General features: G+C 43.3%; 1 protein-coding gene across 14 annotated transcripts in view; it reads left to right on the forward strand.

Annotated features, from left to right (window-relative positions):
- neo1a (neogenin 1a) overlaps positions 1-15,871 on the forward strand; it is a 175,679-nt gene extending 159,808 nt beyond the window's left edge. For 3 of the 14 annotated variants that reach the window (XM_088992117.1, XM_088992122.1, XM_088992124.1), the window contains exons 18-29: positions 735-873; positions 1,401-1,508; positions 1,976-2,170; positions 6,750-6,782; positions 7,030-7,098; positions 7,300-7,435; positions 7,845-8,089; positions 10,630-10,722; positions 11,013-11,180; positions 12,275-12,559; positions 14,360-14,496; positions 14,991-15,871. In XM_088992117.1, the coding sequence (XP_088848243.1) occupies positions 735-873; positions 1,401-1,508; positions 1,976-2,170; positions 6,750-6,782; positions 7,030-7,098; positions 7,300-7,435; positions 7,845-8,089; positions 10,630-10,722; positions 11,013-11,180; positions 12,275-12,559; positions 14,360-14,496; positions 14,991-15,143 (1,761 nt within the window). In that variant the 3' untranslated portion in view covers positions 15,144-15,871. Of the gene's footprint in view, positions 1-734; positions 874-1,400; positions 1,509-1,975; positions 2,171-6,749; positions 6,783-7,029; positions 7,099-7,299; positions 7,436-7,844; positions 8,090-10,629; positions 10,723-11,012; positions 11,181-12,274; positions 12,560-14,359; positions 14,497-14,874 lie in introns of all 14 variants that reach the window. The other 11 variants (XM_088992123.1, XM_088992131.1, XM_088992120.1 and 8 more) reach the window with 10 other exon arrangements.
- Positions 15,872-17,749: the final 1,878 nt, after the last annotated feature.

The raw sequence follows: 17,749 nt of genomic DNA on the forward strand, positions 1-17,749 counted from the left end.
GTCCACTTTTTGTATACATAAAGAGACTTAGAGATATACAACTCTTGTCTGAAGACGCTGGCGATAACGAAAACAATATTCAGGCACGTTTGGCTTCAAACAACCGTTATCAGTATGCAGCGATTGGTGTTATTGCTGCACACACAGCCTGCTTTCCAATTGGTCACGTGATGTTCTGCAAAAGATTTGTTGGGGCTCTGTGAGCAAAAAAAAAAACCTCACTTCAAACCCTTCCATACTAATGCCGCAAAATGAAAAGACTATTTTCACGGGTTTCTGTCATGCACGGGCCATCACAATCATTGTCAACAATTCCGGCCACACACACACACGCACGCACACATGCATGCATGACACACACACACACTTCTAATGTTTCATATTATTACTACAATGTCACCTTAGAGAGCGTGCACATTAACTGTGGATCTGTATTTTCTCAATGGAAAATTGCAATAAAAGCAAACTATGCATCACCTTTTTGTTTTTCCTTTTCAGTTTATGCACCACCCCTCTACAGAATTGTTATGTTTGTGCTACTATTGCTATTTCAGAAACTAACACACGCAACCAAAAGCTTTTAGCAATGAAAGAAGTAAAAACACAGACAGCCATTGAAACAATGTTATATGTATAACATAACACAGTAAAAACACCAAAGCCCATCATGATGGAATAGTCTAAAGAAGTACTTCAGACTCAAACTCAAATGTGTCTTATTCTCCTGCCCACAGATTGCCAACACAACCAGCCTGAACCACGTGGTGACAGGACTGAAGCCCAACACCTTGTATGAGTTTTCCGTTATGGTGACCAAAGGCCGGCGCACCAGCACATGGAGCATGACAGCCCAAGGAACCACCTTTGAAACCAGTAGGAGCACTGCAAACATGCATCAAAATGTGATGAAACACATAAACCTCTTATATATCGTTGCTGAGCATTGATTATATCACAGTCAGATGCAAGATGAGGAAATGATAGACACTTTTTTTCCATTTACAGTACATTGTTCCTCCTACAATTCACTTGGGGGGGGGGGGGGGGGGGGTAGGTTACCATGCCCTTCCACGAGTTGGGAAAATATGAGAATAATTGGTCAATACCCCTCCACCCGTCCAATAGGGGGCTAATTATTATCTAAGGGTTCGAAAGCACAACGTTACTACTTAATTATGACAGCACAATGAGCGAAATAAATATCCTCCCCCTCACTTCCGCATGGCTCCTCGGCACACAGATGTCAACAGAGGGTGCCAAACCAATACTTTTACATGAGTTAGACTGAGAGAATTACTGCACGTCATGTATACAGGAACACATATATGAGAATTCTTTGTTTTTTTCTTTTTGTTTTTTTTTTTTTTGTGATGAATGCCCTCTGTCAATTTCCTCCTTAGTTCCTAGCTCTTCCCCCAAAGATGTGACAGTGGTCAGCAAAGAGAACAAACCTCGCACCATCATCATCAACTGGCAGCCTCCCTCTGAGGCAAACGGAAAGATCACAGGTGAGTCTCGAAAAATTCTCACCGTTTCATTCCATTGTTTTTTCTCCACGCTGGCCAACAGCACATTTTGATATGATATGGCTTAATTTGTCCTAAATGTTTTTTCCTGGTCCCAAATTAATGGGGACCAGGATCAAAATCTGCAAGTAGAGTTATATAATAATAACCCTCATGATAAGACAGAGGGGGGTGCTGGGCGGGGCTGAGACAATGCACAGCCAATCCAAATGACTGTAAACCGTGCTGTCATTGGGTGATATCAGCACTCGGAACTACAGCGACAGCCATGTACAAAACCTCTGAGTCATTCTTTGATTCTGAATGTGTTTTTACCTGAAAAAAAATCTGCGATCACTGAAACTGCAATAAGTGAACCTCAAAGTAGCGAGGGATCACTGTATACAAAATCTAAAGCCATCACACCTAATAAGTGACCCTCCCTCCTCCCTCTGCACTCTCCTTTCTAGGCTACATCATCTACTACAGCACAGATGTCAACGCTGAGGACCACGACTGGGTTGTTGAACCCGTAGTGGGCAACCGCCTTACTCACCAGATCCAAGACCTTACTCTAGACACGACATACTACTTCAAGATTGAGGCTCGAAACTCAAAGGGCATGGGTCCAACATCGGAGGCTGTACAGTTTAGGACCCCAAAGAGTGAGGGTTTTTTTTCTAAATTCCCATTGCAACTAAATACAATCTGCATTTGAAAAGACACATCGGTTGGGACTGTGAAATAAAATGTTCACGAGAGTCAGATCGGATCTTAAAGGACAACCGACGCCTCCGGACAAGTTGTGTCCATAATTTGTAAAATCACTTCAAATTACTTCGATTGAGCGTATTTTACAAAGATTCCACGGCATATAGCTATATTTTACGTTTTCAGACTCGCGCTGAATATTAAGGAAGTCTGGTTTTTGAGTTGATGACGATGCCTGACATAACGTCACGTCTGGAACGCCCCTGACTGAGAAAGCGACACACAATGCACTTTGTTTGGTCTGAAAACTTTGTGTTGATGGTGAAATTAGAAGGAAAACACGTAAATAACGCAATGGTGAATCATTGTGTGTCGCAGCCAATTGCGGTAATACACATAAAGAAGGTGGAACTTTACACAAATTCCCAGCGGACAAATCAGCCCATTTCCAATGGAGCTTGTGCGCCATCTTGTGCGTTTTCTGGGATGCTACATTGGAATCCTCATGGCTCGAATTGATGCGCAAGTACTTCTTTAATCGATTGCAAGCATTCATGCTTTCCTCTTCAGAACTATTTGAATCATATTCATAACTGGATGAGTAACAAGTAATAATCTTCTCTAATTTTAAGCAGATTCTTTACTTACAGACAGTGTAGGTGTTCAAATAGCGGACATGTTTCGGCGACTACTTCCGCCTTCAGCTATTTGAACACCTCCACTGTCTGTAAGTAAAGAATCTGCTTAAAATTAGATATCAAGTAGACAGGATGAACTTAGTACAACGAAGAATCTTCTCTGAATCTGAAGCCATTGTTTTGATTCTGGAGCAAGACGAAGATGTCCTGGCGTGACGTCACGAACAAGGGGGCGGGACCTTCTGGAACTCGCAATTTCCAGGGTCATTTTGAAGTAGTTTTGGGACACTTAAACTCATTTTTATTGGTGTTTTGCATTTGAGTAAAAATATCAGCCTGCGTGTTTTGGGTATTTTAGATGCTATAAAACGTTTTTCTGATGTCAGTTAGGAAACAAACAAATGGTGTCGGTTGTCCTTTAATGGTGTCACATCTCGTCGCCGTCCTGGGCGCGCCCCGCCCCTCCTGTCACCTCCTCCGCTGCTCCCGGGAGACGGCCCCTCCCATCATCACGCACCTGGGTCCCCACAGCTGATTGTCATTCCCTTGATTGTGCCTTCTGACTATATCTACCGATCGCGCCATTCAGGCGCCGTCGGAGTATTCTGAAAGCCACCCTGTTACTTCCGTGCCGTCAGATCAGCTGTCACCGATCTACCTCACTCACCTCATCCTGCTGTCCTTTTTTTTATGCGTGCCTCAGTAAAGACTTTTGTATACGAGTATCTGTCTCGCCGTGTATTTTGGATCCACACTTCCCGCTTTCCTTTCGTCACTCGAGCCCAGCCCTCGAGCCTCAAGTGACGTTACATAATACTCCGACCAACTATGGATCCCGCCGGCGAAGACAGATATCTCGCCGCCCTCACCGAGCAAGCGGAGCGTTCAAGCCAGCTGGCCCGAGCCATCGCGGAAATCAGCCAAATTACCACCATGCTGGCTCAACGCTTCGAGGCGGCTGAGGCACGCATTTCCGCTCTCACGACCAAGTCTTCCCCGCCCGTGAGTAGGCACGCTCCTCAATTTCCTCTTCCCTCCCGCTACGCAGGCGAAACCGGGCGCTGCGCTCAGTTTTTAATGCAGTGCACGCTCGTGTTTGAGCAACATCCATACGCCTGCGTTAGCGATGAGGCGAAGGTAGCCTTCATCACCAGCCTGCTCACGGGAGAAGCTGAGACGTGGGTGCTGGCCATCCGAGAATCCCGACCGGAGCTGCGCACCTCGTACCCGGACTTCGTCGCCGAGTTACGCCGGGTTTTCCATCATCCGGTGACGGAGTCCGAAGCGGAGGGGAGATTACTGGACTGCGTCCAAGGGGCCCGTTCAGCCGCGGAATACTCCGTCGACTTCCGCATCCGGGCCGCTGGCAGCGGCTACGGCGACCGAGCGTTGAGGGGGGTGTTTCGTCGCGGATTGAACACCGACCTCAAGGACGAGTTGGCTACCCGCGACGCGGGCACCACCTTCGACGACCTGGTCGCCATAGTCATCGGCCTGGATCACCGCCTTCGGGAGCGACAGAGGGAGCAGCGCGGCCGACGGCCCAGACAGCCACGCAGCCGGTCCAGATCTCCCACACCCGGCAGCGAGCGTGTGCGGCGCCTGGAGGAATCCCCCGAACCCATGATCGTAGGGGGGGGGAACGACCACACTACCCCCGGGGCTCGTCGCACCCAAGGCCCCCAGGCGAAGACCTCAGGTCGGTCTACACCATGCGGGAGATAATGGACTCCAGGCGCATGGGCAGAGGAGTGCAGTACCTGGTCGACTGGGAGGGCTATGGACCGGAGGAACGACAGTGGGTCCCACGTGCCTGGATCCTCGACCCATCTCTCATCCGGGCGTTCCATGCGGCTCACCCCTCCAAACCTGGTGGGCCGCCAAGAGGCGTCCGTTGAGGGGGGGGCACTGTCACATCTCGTCGCCGTCCTGGGCGCGCCCCGCCCCTCCTGTCACCTCCTCCGCTGCTCCCGGGAGACGGCCCCTCCCATCATCACGCACCTGGGTCCCCACAGCTGATTGTCATTCCCTTGATTGTGCCTTCTGACTATATCTACCGATCGCGCCATTCAGGCGCCGTCGGAGTATTCTGAAAGCCACCCTGTTACTTCCGTGCCGTCAGATCAGCTGTCACCGATCTACCTCACTCACCTCATCCTGCTGTCCTTTTTTTTATGCGTGCCTCAGTAAAGACTTTTGTATACGAGTATCTGTCTCGCCGTGTATTTTGGATCCACACTCCCCGCTTCCCTTTCGTCACTTGAGCCCAGCCCTCGAGCCTCAAGTGACGTTACAAATGGAGATGCTATATTCTTGCTTAATCCCACTCATTGGCCACTCCTTTGGATTGCATGCATTAAATTTGAGTCAATATCCCCTTTCTCCAAATAGTACATTAAGACAAATAAACACATCCCTCATATTATACTATTGAAGGAAACTACATTACAGATCATGTAGTTCCTTTCAATTGACCACAGACCACAACACAAAATAAACTCAAGTGGTAATTAATATGTTGAGTATTTCAGGAGCTTGACTTGGTATAAAGGCTTATTTTGGCTTGCGATACATTTGCCAAGACTGCTATATACTGTATTGCACCGTTGTTACTCAAACAATATTCTCATATTCTTTTTGTATAAGCCATCCATTGACATCCACGTGAGGACTTAAAAAAATGAAAAAACAAATACAATCAGAGATCTGGCTGTGACTGTCTAGCTTTCCTGCTCTTTATTTCCATTTTTTCGTTCCCGTTTCCCAAAGTTATCACGTCACTTTACATTCGCACTCATCACTGCGCGACGCTTCCACTCAGGCAGCAAACTATCCAAATCTAAGTTGGCTGGAGAGGCTTTACCATTCACCGAGCGATCACAACAATTCAGTAGAAGGTGTCTTGCCCCCTTTAAGAAGCGATGGTGTAACAAAGATTACGCTTGTTCAATGTCCATTCACATCAAAACACACCAATTTAAAACCGTGGTTGGTGCCTTGAACGGAAGGCTTCCACTGAGTCGAGCCGCCGGCGATTTGTCAGCCAGGTCATGTTCAAGGCTCCAATCTCCACTCTGCAATAATTCATAAAACCACATTTTGCTCCATTTAAAATCGAATATGCCCAAAATTTGAGGCATCATTTTATTCAAACTTTGCATCAGCAACGACTGTCTGTGCACAGTCACAAACATGGCCAAACATTGGTTCAGGGTGAAGCAAATGCGTTTTCAAAATATTAAAAATATATCTGCAGCTCAGTACATTCTTTCCCTGAAAGTGGATTATGTGATATCTGCATAATTGAACATGAATGTGCTGTAACATACACTTCTTTGAATAGTAGTACGTACATGTATTGTTAATTTGTACCTCTCTGTCTGTGACCAAAACAAGTTTAGATCTGATGGATCTAATTAAAACATTGTTCATTTTGGGCCCAAACCATGAGTTTGTATTTTCAAACTAAAATAACAGTGCTTAGAGGGTGTTTTTTCCCGCCATTTTTTTTCATTATTATTCCAGTGGAGAGGAAATGTTTCTGCTGATTTTGATTCCCAAATCCTTTTAGTCTCTTGTTTACTCCTGAAAATAGATGAAGGGCACATCTTAAAATTTGGTTGTAAGCATTTTCATTGAAAGCCTCGTCAAGTTACAAAGGGTTTGAAATCAGAGATGTGAGCTCTATGTTGCAAAACTTACTTAATTTTCTTCTTTCATTTGCGGGAATGCACTTCTGTTTGTTGTTGTTGTTCATTTTGTTATTTACATTTACTCAATATCAAATTTTACTGCCTCCGCAAGCTTGATCTCTTGCTTTTTTTTCCTTCTCACTTCCCACTCTTTTGAGCTAACCATTTTTCATTTACTTTTCTCCCTTTCTCTGCTTCTTAAGCTGAATCCTCTGACAAAATGGCAAATGACCAAGGTAAACTCCGCTCACACTTCACCTCTGTGTGCACAATGCTGACTCTGCTCTTCTCACTCAAGATTTCCAACTTCTCGGCTAATGTAAAATCTTTGGCATTTTCTCAGAGAAAGTTTTTGATCACTGAATACCATTGACCTACCATACGCAGTGGGATGTAACAGGACCAGAAGCCATTCATCAATTTGTAGACTTTGTGTCGGTGACATATTTCCCTCATGAAACCACTATTTGTGTCCATTGACAGCCTCAAATCTACCATCGAAACCTGGACCTCCAGGCAACCAACTCCCCCTTGATCCTGGATCAGCAGTTGGTAAGATTTTCCAAATTTTCAGTTTCACCGTGCTATGGTGGCTGCTATAATTGAACCAAATCAGATTTTTTTACACAACCACACCCCCAGTCGTGGCGGTCTTAGATATGAATCTGCAGACCTTTCAATCTTGTTGGAATATTCCAGCAATTAGCATTTCTTTAACATTACCATGCTAAGTGATATGTGTTCTTTTTCCAGGCAAATCGGGGATGGGAAACAGTGAAAATCACATCCTGGTCATCGTTGTCATCATCTCAGTGGGAGCCTTCACCATCATTGTAGTGGTTGTGGGTGCCTTCCTGTGCACACGGCGCACCACATCACACCAGAAAAAGTAAGCAAGAGATATGACATGTCAACGTTTTATTTTTTGGTTTGGTTTGTTTTTTGTCCATAAGCCTTTCCATCGTTGAATCTTGAGTTTGCTGCTCTTCTCTGTTCAACTCTGCCACTTTTCTCATCCAATTGCTGTTCTTATAAGGCAACAAGGATTGGAATAACAGAAGCCCTCTACTTCTATTAAGTTTCCCAGTCATGCATAATTCTCAACCAATTATTGGAAAAAAAATTAATGGCTCATGTAGTCAATGTCGTGCTTGATTATGATGATATCAGCCTACGCTTTTGACTGTTTGTAACATGCAGGTGATCACATTGCACCCACGGCAGACGATTTCATGATCTAATGGCCTTCTTGAGCGTGAGCTTGTTTTCTCCATTCACCCTACCTTTTTGTCACACAGGAAGCGGGCCGCCTCCAAGTCCTCCAACGGCTCGCACAAATACAAGGGCAACTCCAAAGACCTGAAACCGCCCGATCTTTGGATCCACCACGAGCGGCTGGAGCTCAAGCCAATGGACAAGTCACCGGAGCCGAACCCGGTCATGACGGAAACACCCATCCCCCGCACCTCCCAAGACATTACACCAGCTGACAGCGGGATGGAGAGCAACCCCCACCTGCAACAGAGGCGAAACTCCTTCCGTGGTCAGTCTGTGGGGAGAATAGCAGTTCAGTAGATGTTATGGTCATGCAGCGTGACTCGGGGCTTTCAGTCAAACTCTTGCTGTTGGCTTTTAGCTCTTAACCATTATTTTGATGTCTAAATGTTTTGAGACTTTTTTGATGAATGGTCGGAAGGTGTTGATTTCATGGCGCTGATGGTTAACTCGTTTAGAGCCAGACGATGTGCAAAAATGTGTCCACTGCAGAGCCAGGGTTTTTGTCATTTTCACTCAAATTTTAGGACCCACACAATATTGAGTTTTAGTACTGCATAAACATTCAATGCAGCATAAGAAACCTTAGACCAGGGGTGGGCAAACTTTTTGACTCGCGGGCCGCATTGGGTTCTAAAATTTGACAGAGGGGCCGGGCCAGGAGCATTTGGAGGGAGTGTTTGGGCCGGAAATACTCTGAACAAGTTATGTCCATAATTTATAAAATCACTTCAAATGACTTCGACTGAGCGTATTTTACAAAGATTCCACAGCATATAGCTATAGTTTACGTTTTAAGACTTGCGCTGAATATTCATGAAGTCTTGTTTTCGAGTTGATGACGATCCCCATGTGACGTCACGTTTGGACCGCCCCTGACCGAGAAAGCGACATACAATGCTATGGGCGTTGTACATACTACATTTAAAGGACAACCGGCACCATTTTTTGTTTTTGTTTCCCACTGACATCAGAAAAACGTTTTATAGCATCTAAAATACCCAAATCAGGCAGGCTGATATTTTTAGTTAAATGAAAAACACCAATAAAAATGACTTCAAAATGATAGTTTGAACACTACAACCCAATTTATTAACTGTCTTTCAAATGTGAAAAATATCCCTGATCAGTTAATAAATTTGTCTCAAGGAATATGGCGTTTAGATACTATTTCGCAGATACTTGGAGGAGGAAATGGAAATAGATTAAAATAACATATGCACTGTGATTTATCAAGATTGCGTCTGTTTTTAATAAGTTTCCATCGAAGGGGCAAAGTTAAAGAAATCAACATTTATTGAAAAATGGAATCACTTTCAACATTCAAAACATATTATTACACAACGAAATATTCAAGCTCAATAATACCTACTTGTGTTAAATTCCGCCAAATCATAGATGGTTTGTCCTGACCGCGCGCTCAACAAACTCCTCACTGACGCCCTCGCGCAAACAATACACGTGTACCGTCGCCGAGCACACAAACATAGACTACCTGCAGTTGAAATTTGCATACTCGGCACAGCAGCCAATCAGAAGCCTGCTTCTTTCTTCCGGACTTTCGCAAGCGTTATGAAGTCGTGCAATTGCATGTCATTTTCCAAAATAGATGCACAGAACCTCAGCCCAGAAGAAAGATTCAAAAGAAGCTAACAACATATGTGACGCTACAAAACGTAAATTTACTTAAACCGTGACTGTAAAGTGTACGTGAGACTTATTAAAGGGGCTTAGTGGCTCGTAGAAAGCAATGCAAACGTTGCATTGTGCACCGCAATGACAATCGACTACTGCAGTAAAATCTACAGCCATGCGCATTTACCGTAAATTAAGCAAGGGAGCATTTATAGTAGGTGCATCCTTGATTTAAAAATAAAAACTTTATACTTTGTGGCAATGTTTTTTAATGTGATTAGTTGTTTCATTGTGCTTCAAGTCGAGAAAAATGGGGCAGGCAACTTTTCAGTTATCTGCCCTGTTGTTCGCTAACTTTTTGTCATGAGTTTTAGACACTGTTTGTACTATGATTTGGGCAAGTTCGGCGGGCCGGATTAAAAAGCCTAACGGGCCGTATGTGGCCCGCGGGCCGTAGTTTGCCCATGCCTGCCTTAGACTCTCATCAGAAAACAAGTTTATTTCAAGCTTACTTGGTTGTAGTCTGCATTGAAAGTGGGGGCGGGTATACAAAAGGTAAATGATGCCCCCTCGTGGGAGGGAAAAAAAGTTCTGACTGAAACTTGAAAAATATCAAATATAAAAAGAGTCACGATCAAACCATTCTAGATAAAGCAAGAAAATTAAACATCTTATGTTTGACACAGACGATTAAAACAATATAGTCAGGCTAGATAACATTAGGACGGATGTTGTAAATACAAACCCTCAAAGAGCTGGTGGTTTAACACACATGAAGCAGCAACAGTTACAGAGAGCATACTGTGATACTCACAGCCATATATTTTTGTATGCTCCTCGGGAGCCACAAACAGCTTGTTAAGGCCTGGTTCCCACAGTCTCACTAAAATATTGCGGAGGCTTGCATTAACCTTAATTATTCTCTTTATCGATTAATTTATTTGATGGTTTTCTAACTCAGTCATATACATGCTTTTCATATGCACCATGTTGATAGTGACAGCTGTACACCTGTCTTGCAACTAAAGCATTCCATTAATCAAATGACGAGGTCAAAATTAATGTAAATAAAATGTCAACGTTTGAAATGTCCCACGCTTTCAAATGGGCTGATCTCAAAAAGGGCAGAGTAGCAGCTCTTTCTGATGGGCTGGTTTCCACCATACGTTTTAGGCCATGAATCAGAGGACAGCATGTCGACCCTTGCAGGCCGCCGGGGGATGAGGCCAAAAATGATGATGCCTTTTGATGCACAGCCACCTCAGCGTAAGTGTGTGTGACCACAGGTGTGCCTCAATGTGTGTTTGAGAAGTGAGATCGTCATTATTTACAGTTAGTGAGCTGCTTTGTTGAAATCTCTTCTGAGAAAATGCACAATTTGAAACGCCACAGATGTCTGGCGTCTTATGCTGTGATTAATTGATTGTTAATCATTGTGTTCCTGACAGAGTATGAAAGTGTGTGAGTGTGTTTCCGTATGTGAGTAGCACCACATCCCCATTTATCATCAGTCTCCTTCTCTCATGATCAATCTCCATGTCCGTTTGAATTCACAGCTGTAATTAGCGCTCATCCCATCCATTCCCTCGATAACCATCAGCACCATTATCACATGGGCAGCCTGGCGTCGCCCACGCGCAGCTACCTCTACCATCATGGCAGCGGGCACCCCCGCCCGCATGCCTGCAGCCCCATCTCCCATCTTGACAGGGTGGATTCCACAGGTGAGACACTGCCCCGTGCTGGTCCTTGACGGAATTGCAAAAGAGGAACAGAAGACTCATTCGATCACTCATTTTACTGGAAAAGCATGTTTCCACCTTCATACGCTTCTTTTCTGTCGATCCATTGTTCTCCACTTCACCTGTGTTACTTGTTTGTACTGCCGACATTATTCAGCAAAGTCTCCCATCAAAGTTGCAATTAAATGTGCTGAGACTTGTAGCACCATCTGTTGCTGTACGACATGGTTTTTAGAGTGGAGATGATTTGGACTAAGGGAAGTGACAAGAGTGGGGAGCAACATATGGCCAGGTTTGAGCAGCCAGATGTGCATTTGGGTTACCGCTGATCTTTTAGTGGAGCTTTTTGTGGTCATTATTATAGCTAATCATTATCAATGGAATGTGTGAAATTCATCTCATTGGTTTTCTTTTGTACAGGGCTGCTTCTTTTATCCGAAATTGTGTCCATAGTAAAAGCTGATTTGATTATTAAGTAACATCTTGTTTACTGAAGGCCGCATCCTAATAAATTGGTAGTATGTGATTTGTAAACGTGCTTTGTTTTCTTCCAAAAATATATCTATTCATAAAAAAAATATTTTTTTTGTTGGTGAACTCTATTCTGGAGACACATTGTGTCTGACGAGCACTGCTTCCACTGGTCAGAAATGACTGCAATTGCTAAATACTGCATTCTTGGTCTGCACGTTTGTGCTGTTATTTGGGCTGCAAAATAATTTTGAGGCCCCAGAACAGTTCATTCAATGCATGTTTGCGGTGCTATTTTCGTGTACATTTTGAATCAGCAATCGACAAATGTGGACAGTAACCCGCCGGCGGTGGCATTTTGCTAAAAGAGAGATGAAGGATCACGTATGATCAACATTCACTCGGGACGACTGTTCCCCATGATGGTGGGCTACGGTAGCTTGTTAAGCTCCAAGAGTCACTCATACCTTGTATTTGGAGCAGCGGTCGTTTGTATTCAAACCTGTAGTGAACCGCACATTTAGATTCTGAACACGAGCAACGATGAAAAGAGACAAAACTGCCTCTTCATTGCTATCTCCTTCCTGTCTTTATCTGTCCTCCAGAATCGGTGAGGAATACACCTTGTTCGGAACCGCTTCCGCCTGCCACGTCGTCCTCGCAGGCTTCCTGCCCCTCAGAGATCCTGGCGGACCCCGAGGGCAGTTACCACGGCTCTACCACCACAGAGGAGGACTGCTACGCCAGCAATTTGCCGCCCCTGCGCTCAGCCCACCCGCACGCCCACGCTCACCCCCTGAAGAGCTTTGCCGTGCCTGCCATCGCAGCTGCAAGTCACCCTTGCTTTGAGTCACCTGCACTGCCGAGCACTCCCCTGCTAGCTCAGACTGGTGAGCAACACCTGCTGGCATTCTCATAGTGTCTTCTGTCATGCAAACACCACAATGGTACGCTGGAATGAGATTTAAACCCAGAACCTCAGGACACTGAGGCACACATGTTAACCACTAGGATAGGGTGCTTCCCAAGTGGCCAATCAAACAAACACAATTTAAAAAAAAAACATTGTTTATCAATCTATCTACAGTCAAAGTTGCCCAAAATAAAATGCACAAATATCCAAAACCTTGCACAGGACACCCATAGGACAAGCAAGGGATATTTTACAAAGGTTCATTTCGTAGATAGTGCCATTTCATGAGCAGTTGCTTTGCTTTTGTGTACAATCGCAGTTTACCATATTTTCCGGTGTATAAGACGCACTGGAGTATAAGGTGCAACCCCAATAAATAGTGTATTTTCAAACTTTTTCCATATACTGTATAAGGTGCACCGGACTATGAGGCGCGCACCTTCAATGAATGAAAAAAGTTTTCCAAATATAGAAATATATTTAAAAAAAATTCAAAATATAAGGCTCACCACATTATAGGGCGCTACAGAAGAGGCTCGGGTTACGGGTTACGCACTACTTGTTCTATAGGGGGGGTGGAGTCGGTGGCTGCTGACAGTAGTTACGAGGCTTGTTGGGGCTCAATATTACTTCACATATAAGGCACAGTAGCATATAAGGCGCAAGGTCATCTTTTGAAGAAATAAGGCCCTTGGGTGCGCCTTATACAACGTAAAATACAGTACTTAAAGGACAGGCAGCTTAAATGCCGGAACGGGCCACATACAGTATTTTCATCAGTGCTATTGGGTAGCGCACAGGACCACACACTTCCTACCCAGTAGGCCAACAATATGATCCTAAAAATTGAGAAAATACTGAATGTATGTGAATAAAAGAACCACTATCATCATCCAACAACAAGGGGTTTGAAACTACAATAATAATAATCACAGACTGTTATTTTTGTTTCCAGTGGAATTGACTCTCGCATCAAAATGACTACGCAGGATTGCACGAAACTGATGGCACAAAAAGAAATAAATGAACTCATTGTTGGGTTTAATTATTTTTTTTATTACATTTTTAGACAGTATGTTTGTCTTTCCTCATCAGAGAAAATATATGAAAGAAAAAAATATATAAAATATAAAACCCACTCACGTTGTAGCATATGGCAGGATAAGACTGAGTTAAAGTTCAACTAAGGCCACATTCAGATTGCAGATAATTGCCTCACAAATGGACATTTTATGGTCCATATAGAATGTGACCTGTATTCGATTTTTAATGACAGACTGAATGGCTCAATCACAATTTTTCTTTTCTTTTTTTTTTCCAAATCCAACTCAGGTCACTTTTATATGCGATCCTGCTTCGCATAAATGATTTTTTTACAATGCGTAGTTGAAAAGTGCCAGATGCCACCATTCTGCGCAACAGGAGCATGAATAACAATAGTCAGACTATGGACAGTGAAATAAGTACTGTAGTCGAAAGCAGGCAAAGTTTTAATAGTTGGGGGTGGGTTGGGTGACAATTCCCATAAGTGTTTAAAATTCATGTGAATTGTGACGATGTATCAAAGGAACTTTGGCAACTGCATCCATGTGAAAACGGGCAGCAAGGTCACAGCCAAAATAGTCCACTCAGTTTGAGGTGAACTCTGAATGGCCATCCTCGATCTCGCTCCACTCTGAGATGTTCGACACCGAAATTCAGCCGTTTTTTTTTTTTTTTTTTCCTGAACAACATGATGCTCATGAGCTCCCCACTTTGGTGTCTTCACCTGATTCAGGGCTTCCCACACACCCCCATGTCGTTAAAACAGCCTCCATTGGAACTCTAGGAAGGACTCGAACGCCGATGATGGTCAACGTGCCCAACGCCCCCGACGTCCCGGAGACCAGCAAGATGCTGGAGGATGTCGATAGTGTGAGTATTGTGCCAGCTGCCTGTAACATTGCAGACAGTTCTCACACCGCTCAATATAGAATTGTTTTAAGTGACCAAACATAAGTTTGACACTTTCCTTCCAAATCCATGTCTCGTTTTTCTTTGGGCACTGGATTGTATGACGAGCTTCAAATGTACTTTGATTTTAACCACATTTTCTGTTTCTTCTTTCTCTCTTTATTCTTCTTTAACTTCATTCTCACCCTCTATTGGCTGTACTTTACGAATCCGTTTACTTTTTTGATGGCTGATTATTACAAAACCCACTATTGGAATGATTTTTTTTCTTTGCTTCTGCTGTTTTGCTTGGCTTTCATCTGCTCTCCCTTTCTGCCCATGTAACTTTCCACGCTTCAGTCCCATTGACCCCCCCAAATGCCTCACCCCATTTAACTCCCCCAAGTCTAATGAAAGGTCCCTGACTGACCCTGTCCTCCTCTCCTCTTCTTCCTCCCCTCCCTCCCCTCCTCCAGGTGCTTGCTTCCCTGCCCCCTTGCTCCTCCCCCGCTCCTCGCAGTAACCCTGTTCCTCTCCCTCAGAGCTACGAACCAGACGAGTTGACCGAGGAAATGGCCCACTTGGAGGGTCTCATGAAGGACCTCAACGCTATCACCACAGCACCATGAGCGCACGCGCACACTAACGCACGCACACACACACACACACACACACACACACACACACACACACACACACACACACACACGCACACACACACACACACGCACACACACGCCATACAGATAAAGCAATGGTAGAGGAAAGTAAATTCAAAAAAAAATCTGTGGCATGGACAGAAAATGACTTCTGTGCCCCCCATCCACACTTCCACGGCCTCTCTTTTCATCTTGCAAAGGAAAAAAAAACTTCTAGGAACTTTCTTCGGCTCACCTTTCTCACTCTCAGGAAGGAGATGGCCATTGGTGGGAAGCAAAGTGAGACACTTCATGTTTTTATGAAGAACCATTCTCTGAGACAATGTACTCAAATGATTGTGATTTTACTTCCTCAGCAAAAATACAAACATGTTTTGTTTGTTTGTTCAGTGCCACATGACGCTGCACGTATATGCCCAACAACATGCTGGTATTGATGTTGGTCCATATGGTTTGTTTGTTTGTTTGTTTTGTTTTGTTTTGTTTTTTGTGCATTTTGTATATCTATTGGGCTATTTCAGTGGAGTGAACATTGGACACACCCCCCTCTTTACAAGCCAACATTATTCCGACATATAGTCATGTATGTTAATATCACCTTGTACCATGATTTTGTATTGTTTTCTACCTTGTTGTATTCTTGATTATTTTTTACATACAATACATATCCTTATAAACATGTACATATGTTGTTTTTATTTTTGAATTCCTTCATTCTTTAATGTGGGACAAAAATGTCAGAAAGCAGTTCTAACATTTTGCAGTTTTCTTTCCAGCGGGGTCTCCCTTCTAAACGCCTTACAGCCGTGTTTGCAGGTTACTCGGACTCCGGGTGCTGCCCCCGCAAGGTCCTTCCCTCCCTGTCACACCACCTTACATTGCAGTCAAACAATCACCTACAACAGACCAGTTGTGTTTTATACAAAAAAAAGTATGTGGTGTTTACAAAACTTTCTGGTGCAACATTGTGGTTCTATTACATGTCATAAACATGCTGGCCTTTAGAACGGGACTCCCACTGAATTTGTGCGCATCATCATTTTTGTATGAACAATGTGTTCACAAACCCGATGTCAAGTCTACTTTGCCATCATCCCAAAGAAATTTATGACAGTTATTTTCAATCTCAACTTCATCAAAAACATCATCATGAATGTCATTATTAATGTAAGAGATTTTAACAATGGGTCTCCCTCTTTTTTTTTTTTTTTTTTTTTAACGGGAGAGAATGTACCAGCTGAATTCCAATCAAGTAGGGATGTTGTGTTAAACATGAATAAAAACAGAATAGATCAATTTAGAAATCATGTTTAACCTATATTTAATTGGATACACCACACAGACAATATAACTACAGTAAAGTCTCGTTATATCGATATTCTCGGGAGTCCGAAAAATATATCGATATAACCGGGACTATCGATATAGCCGATCCTGCGGGCATGTAATTTTCTCCTTGAGTTCATAGAAATAGTATCGTAATAAGCAGTACTATCGATATAACCGATATCGCTATAACGAGACTTTACTGTATCTTTTAAACTGTTTTCATTTATTATCACACTCATTTGACTGTTTAACACTGCAACAAGTTGCAAAAATAGATGAACAAAGCTGAGGCATGCTCATTAAACTTTCATTCCTTTCATAACTTTGCTGCTGTGAAATGTAAATTTCTCCATTGCGAGGCGAATACAGGCAAATATATTCCAATCCAATCCAACACTTGTTTGGAACATCCCACAGGTTAACAGGCTAACTGGAACCTGGATTGCTGAGTCACTCACTCACAAGCAAAGATGGGGCGAAGTGCACGTCTTTGAGAACCACAGCAACAGAAAAATAGTCGAACACTCTAAGGACAATAATCCTCAGTGTACAATTGCAAGGAATTTAGGGATGTTATCATCTGTAGTCCATACCATCATCAAAATGTTCAGAAAATCTGGAAAAATCACTGCATTGCAAACAGGTGACCTTCAAGTCGCTCACAAAACAACACCGTGTAAAAAGGATGTCACCACATAGGCTCAGGAACATTCCAGAAAATCAATGTCATTTAATACCATTTGGGGCTACATCCATATGTGCAACTTAAAACGTGACGATGCAAAACGTTAAACAGACTCTATTTGTAAAGTTTTCAACTAAATGTAGGTTGAACATGATTTGCAAATCAGTGTGTTCTGTTTTTAATTATTGTTTAACACGAGATCCCAATTTCAATGAAATTGGGTTTGTTGAATTAAAAACAACAAAAAGAAAAATGCTGCACTCCATTTGGGAAATAATCTTTTGAGTTGTTACCAGTTGAACCTGTATTGCACTTTTTCACAGTTTTTGGAAAGTAAATTTCTTACATATCTTGTGTTTTGAATATCAAATGCTGTTTGTGTAATGTAGAGTCCTAAAGGTAAAGCAGCAGGCAGCTGGTCTTGTTTTTGTTGATTTTTTTTTTTTGTTATTGTTGTTGTTTGTTTGTTTGTTTGTTTGTTTGTTTGTTTTTCCTGCTGCAGAGATGATATAATTTGAGCGGGCAAGCATTGACTGCAGCTCATAATGGGGAATTATGCTGT

The sequence above is a fragment of the Hippocampus bargibanti genome, linkage group LG03, assembly GCF_051943395.1.
Source record: "Hippocampus bargibanti isolate YZ-2025 linkage group LG03, ASM5194339v1, whole genome shotgun sequence".
NCBI classification, from domain to species: Eukaryota; Metazoa; Chordata; class Actinopteri; order Syngnathiformes; family Syngnathidae; genus Hippocampus; species Hippocampus bargibanti.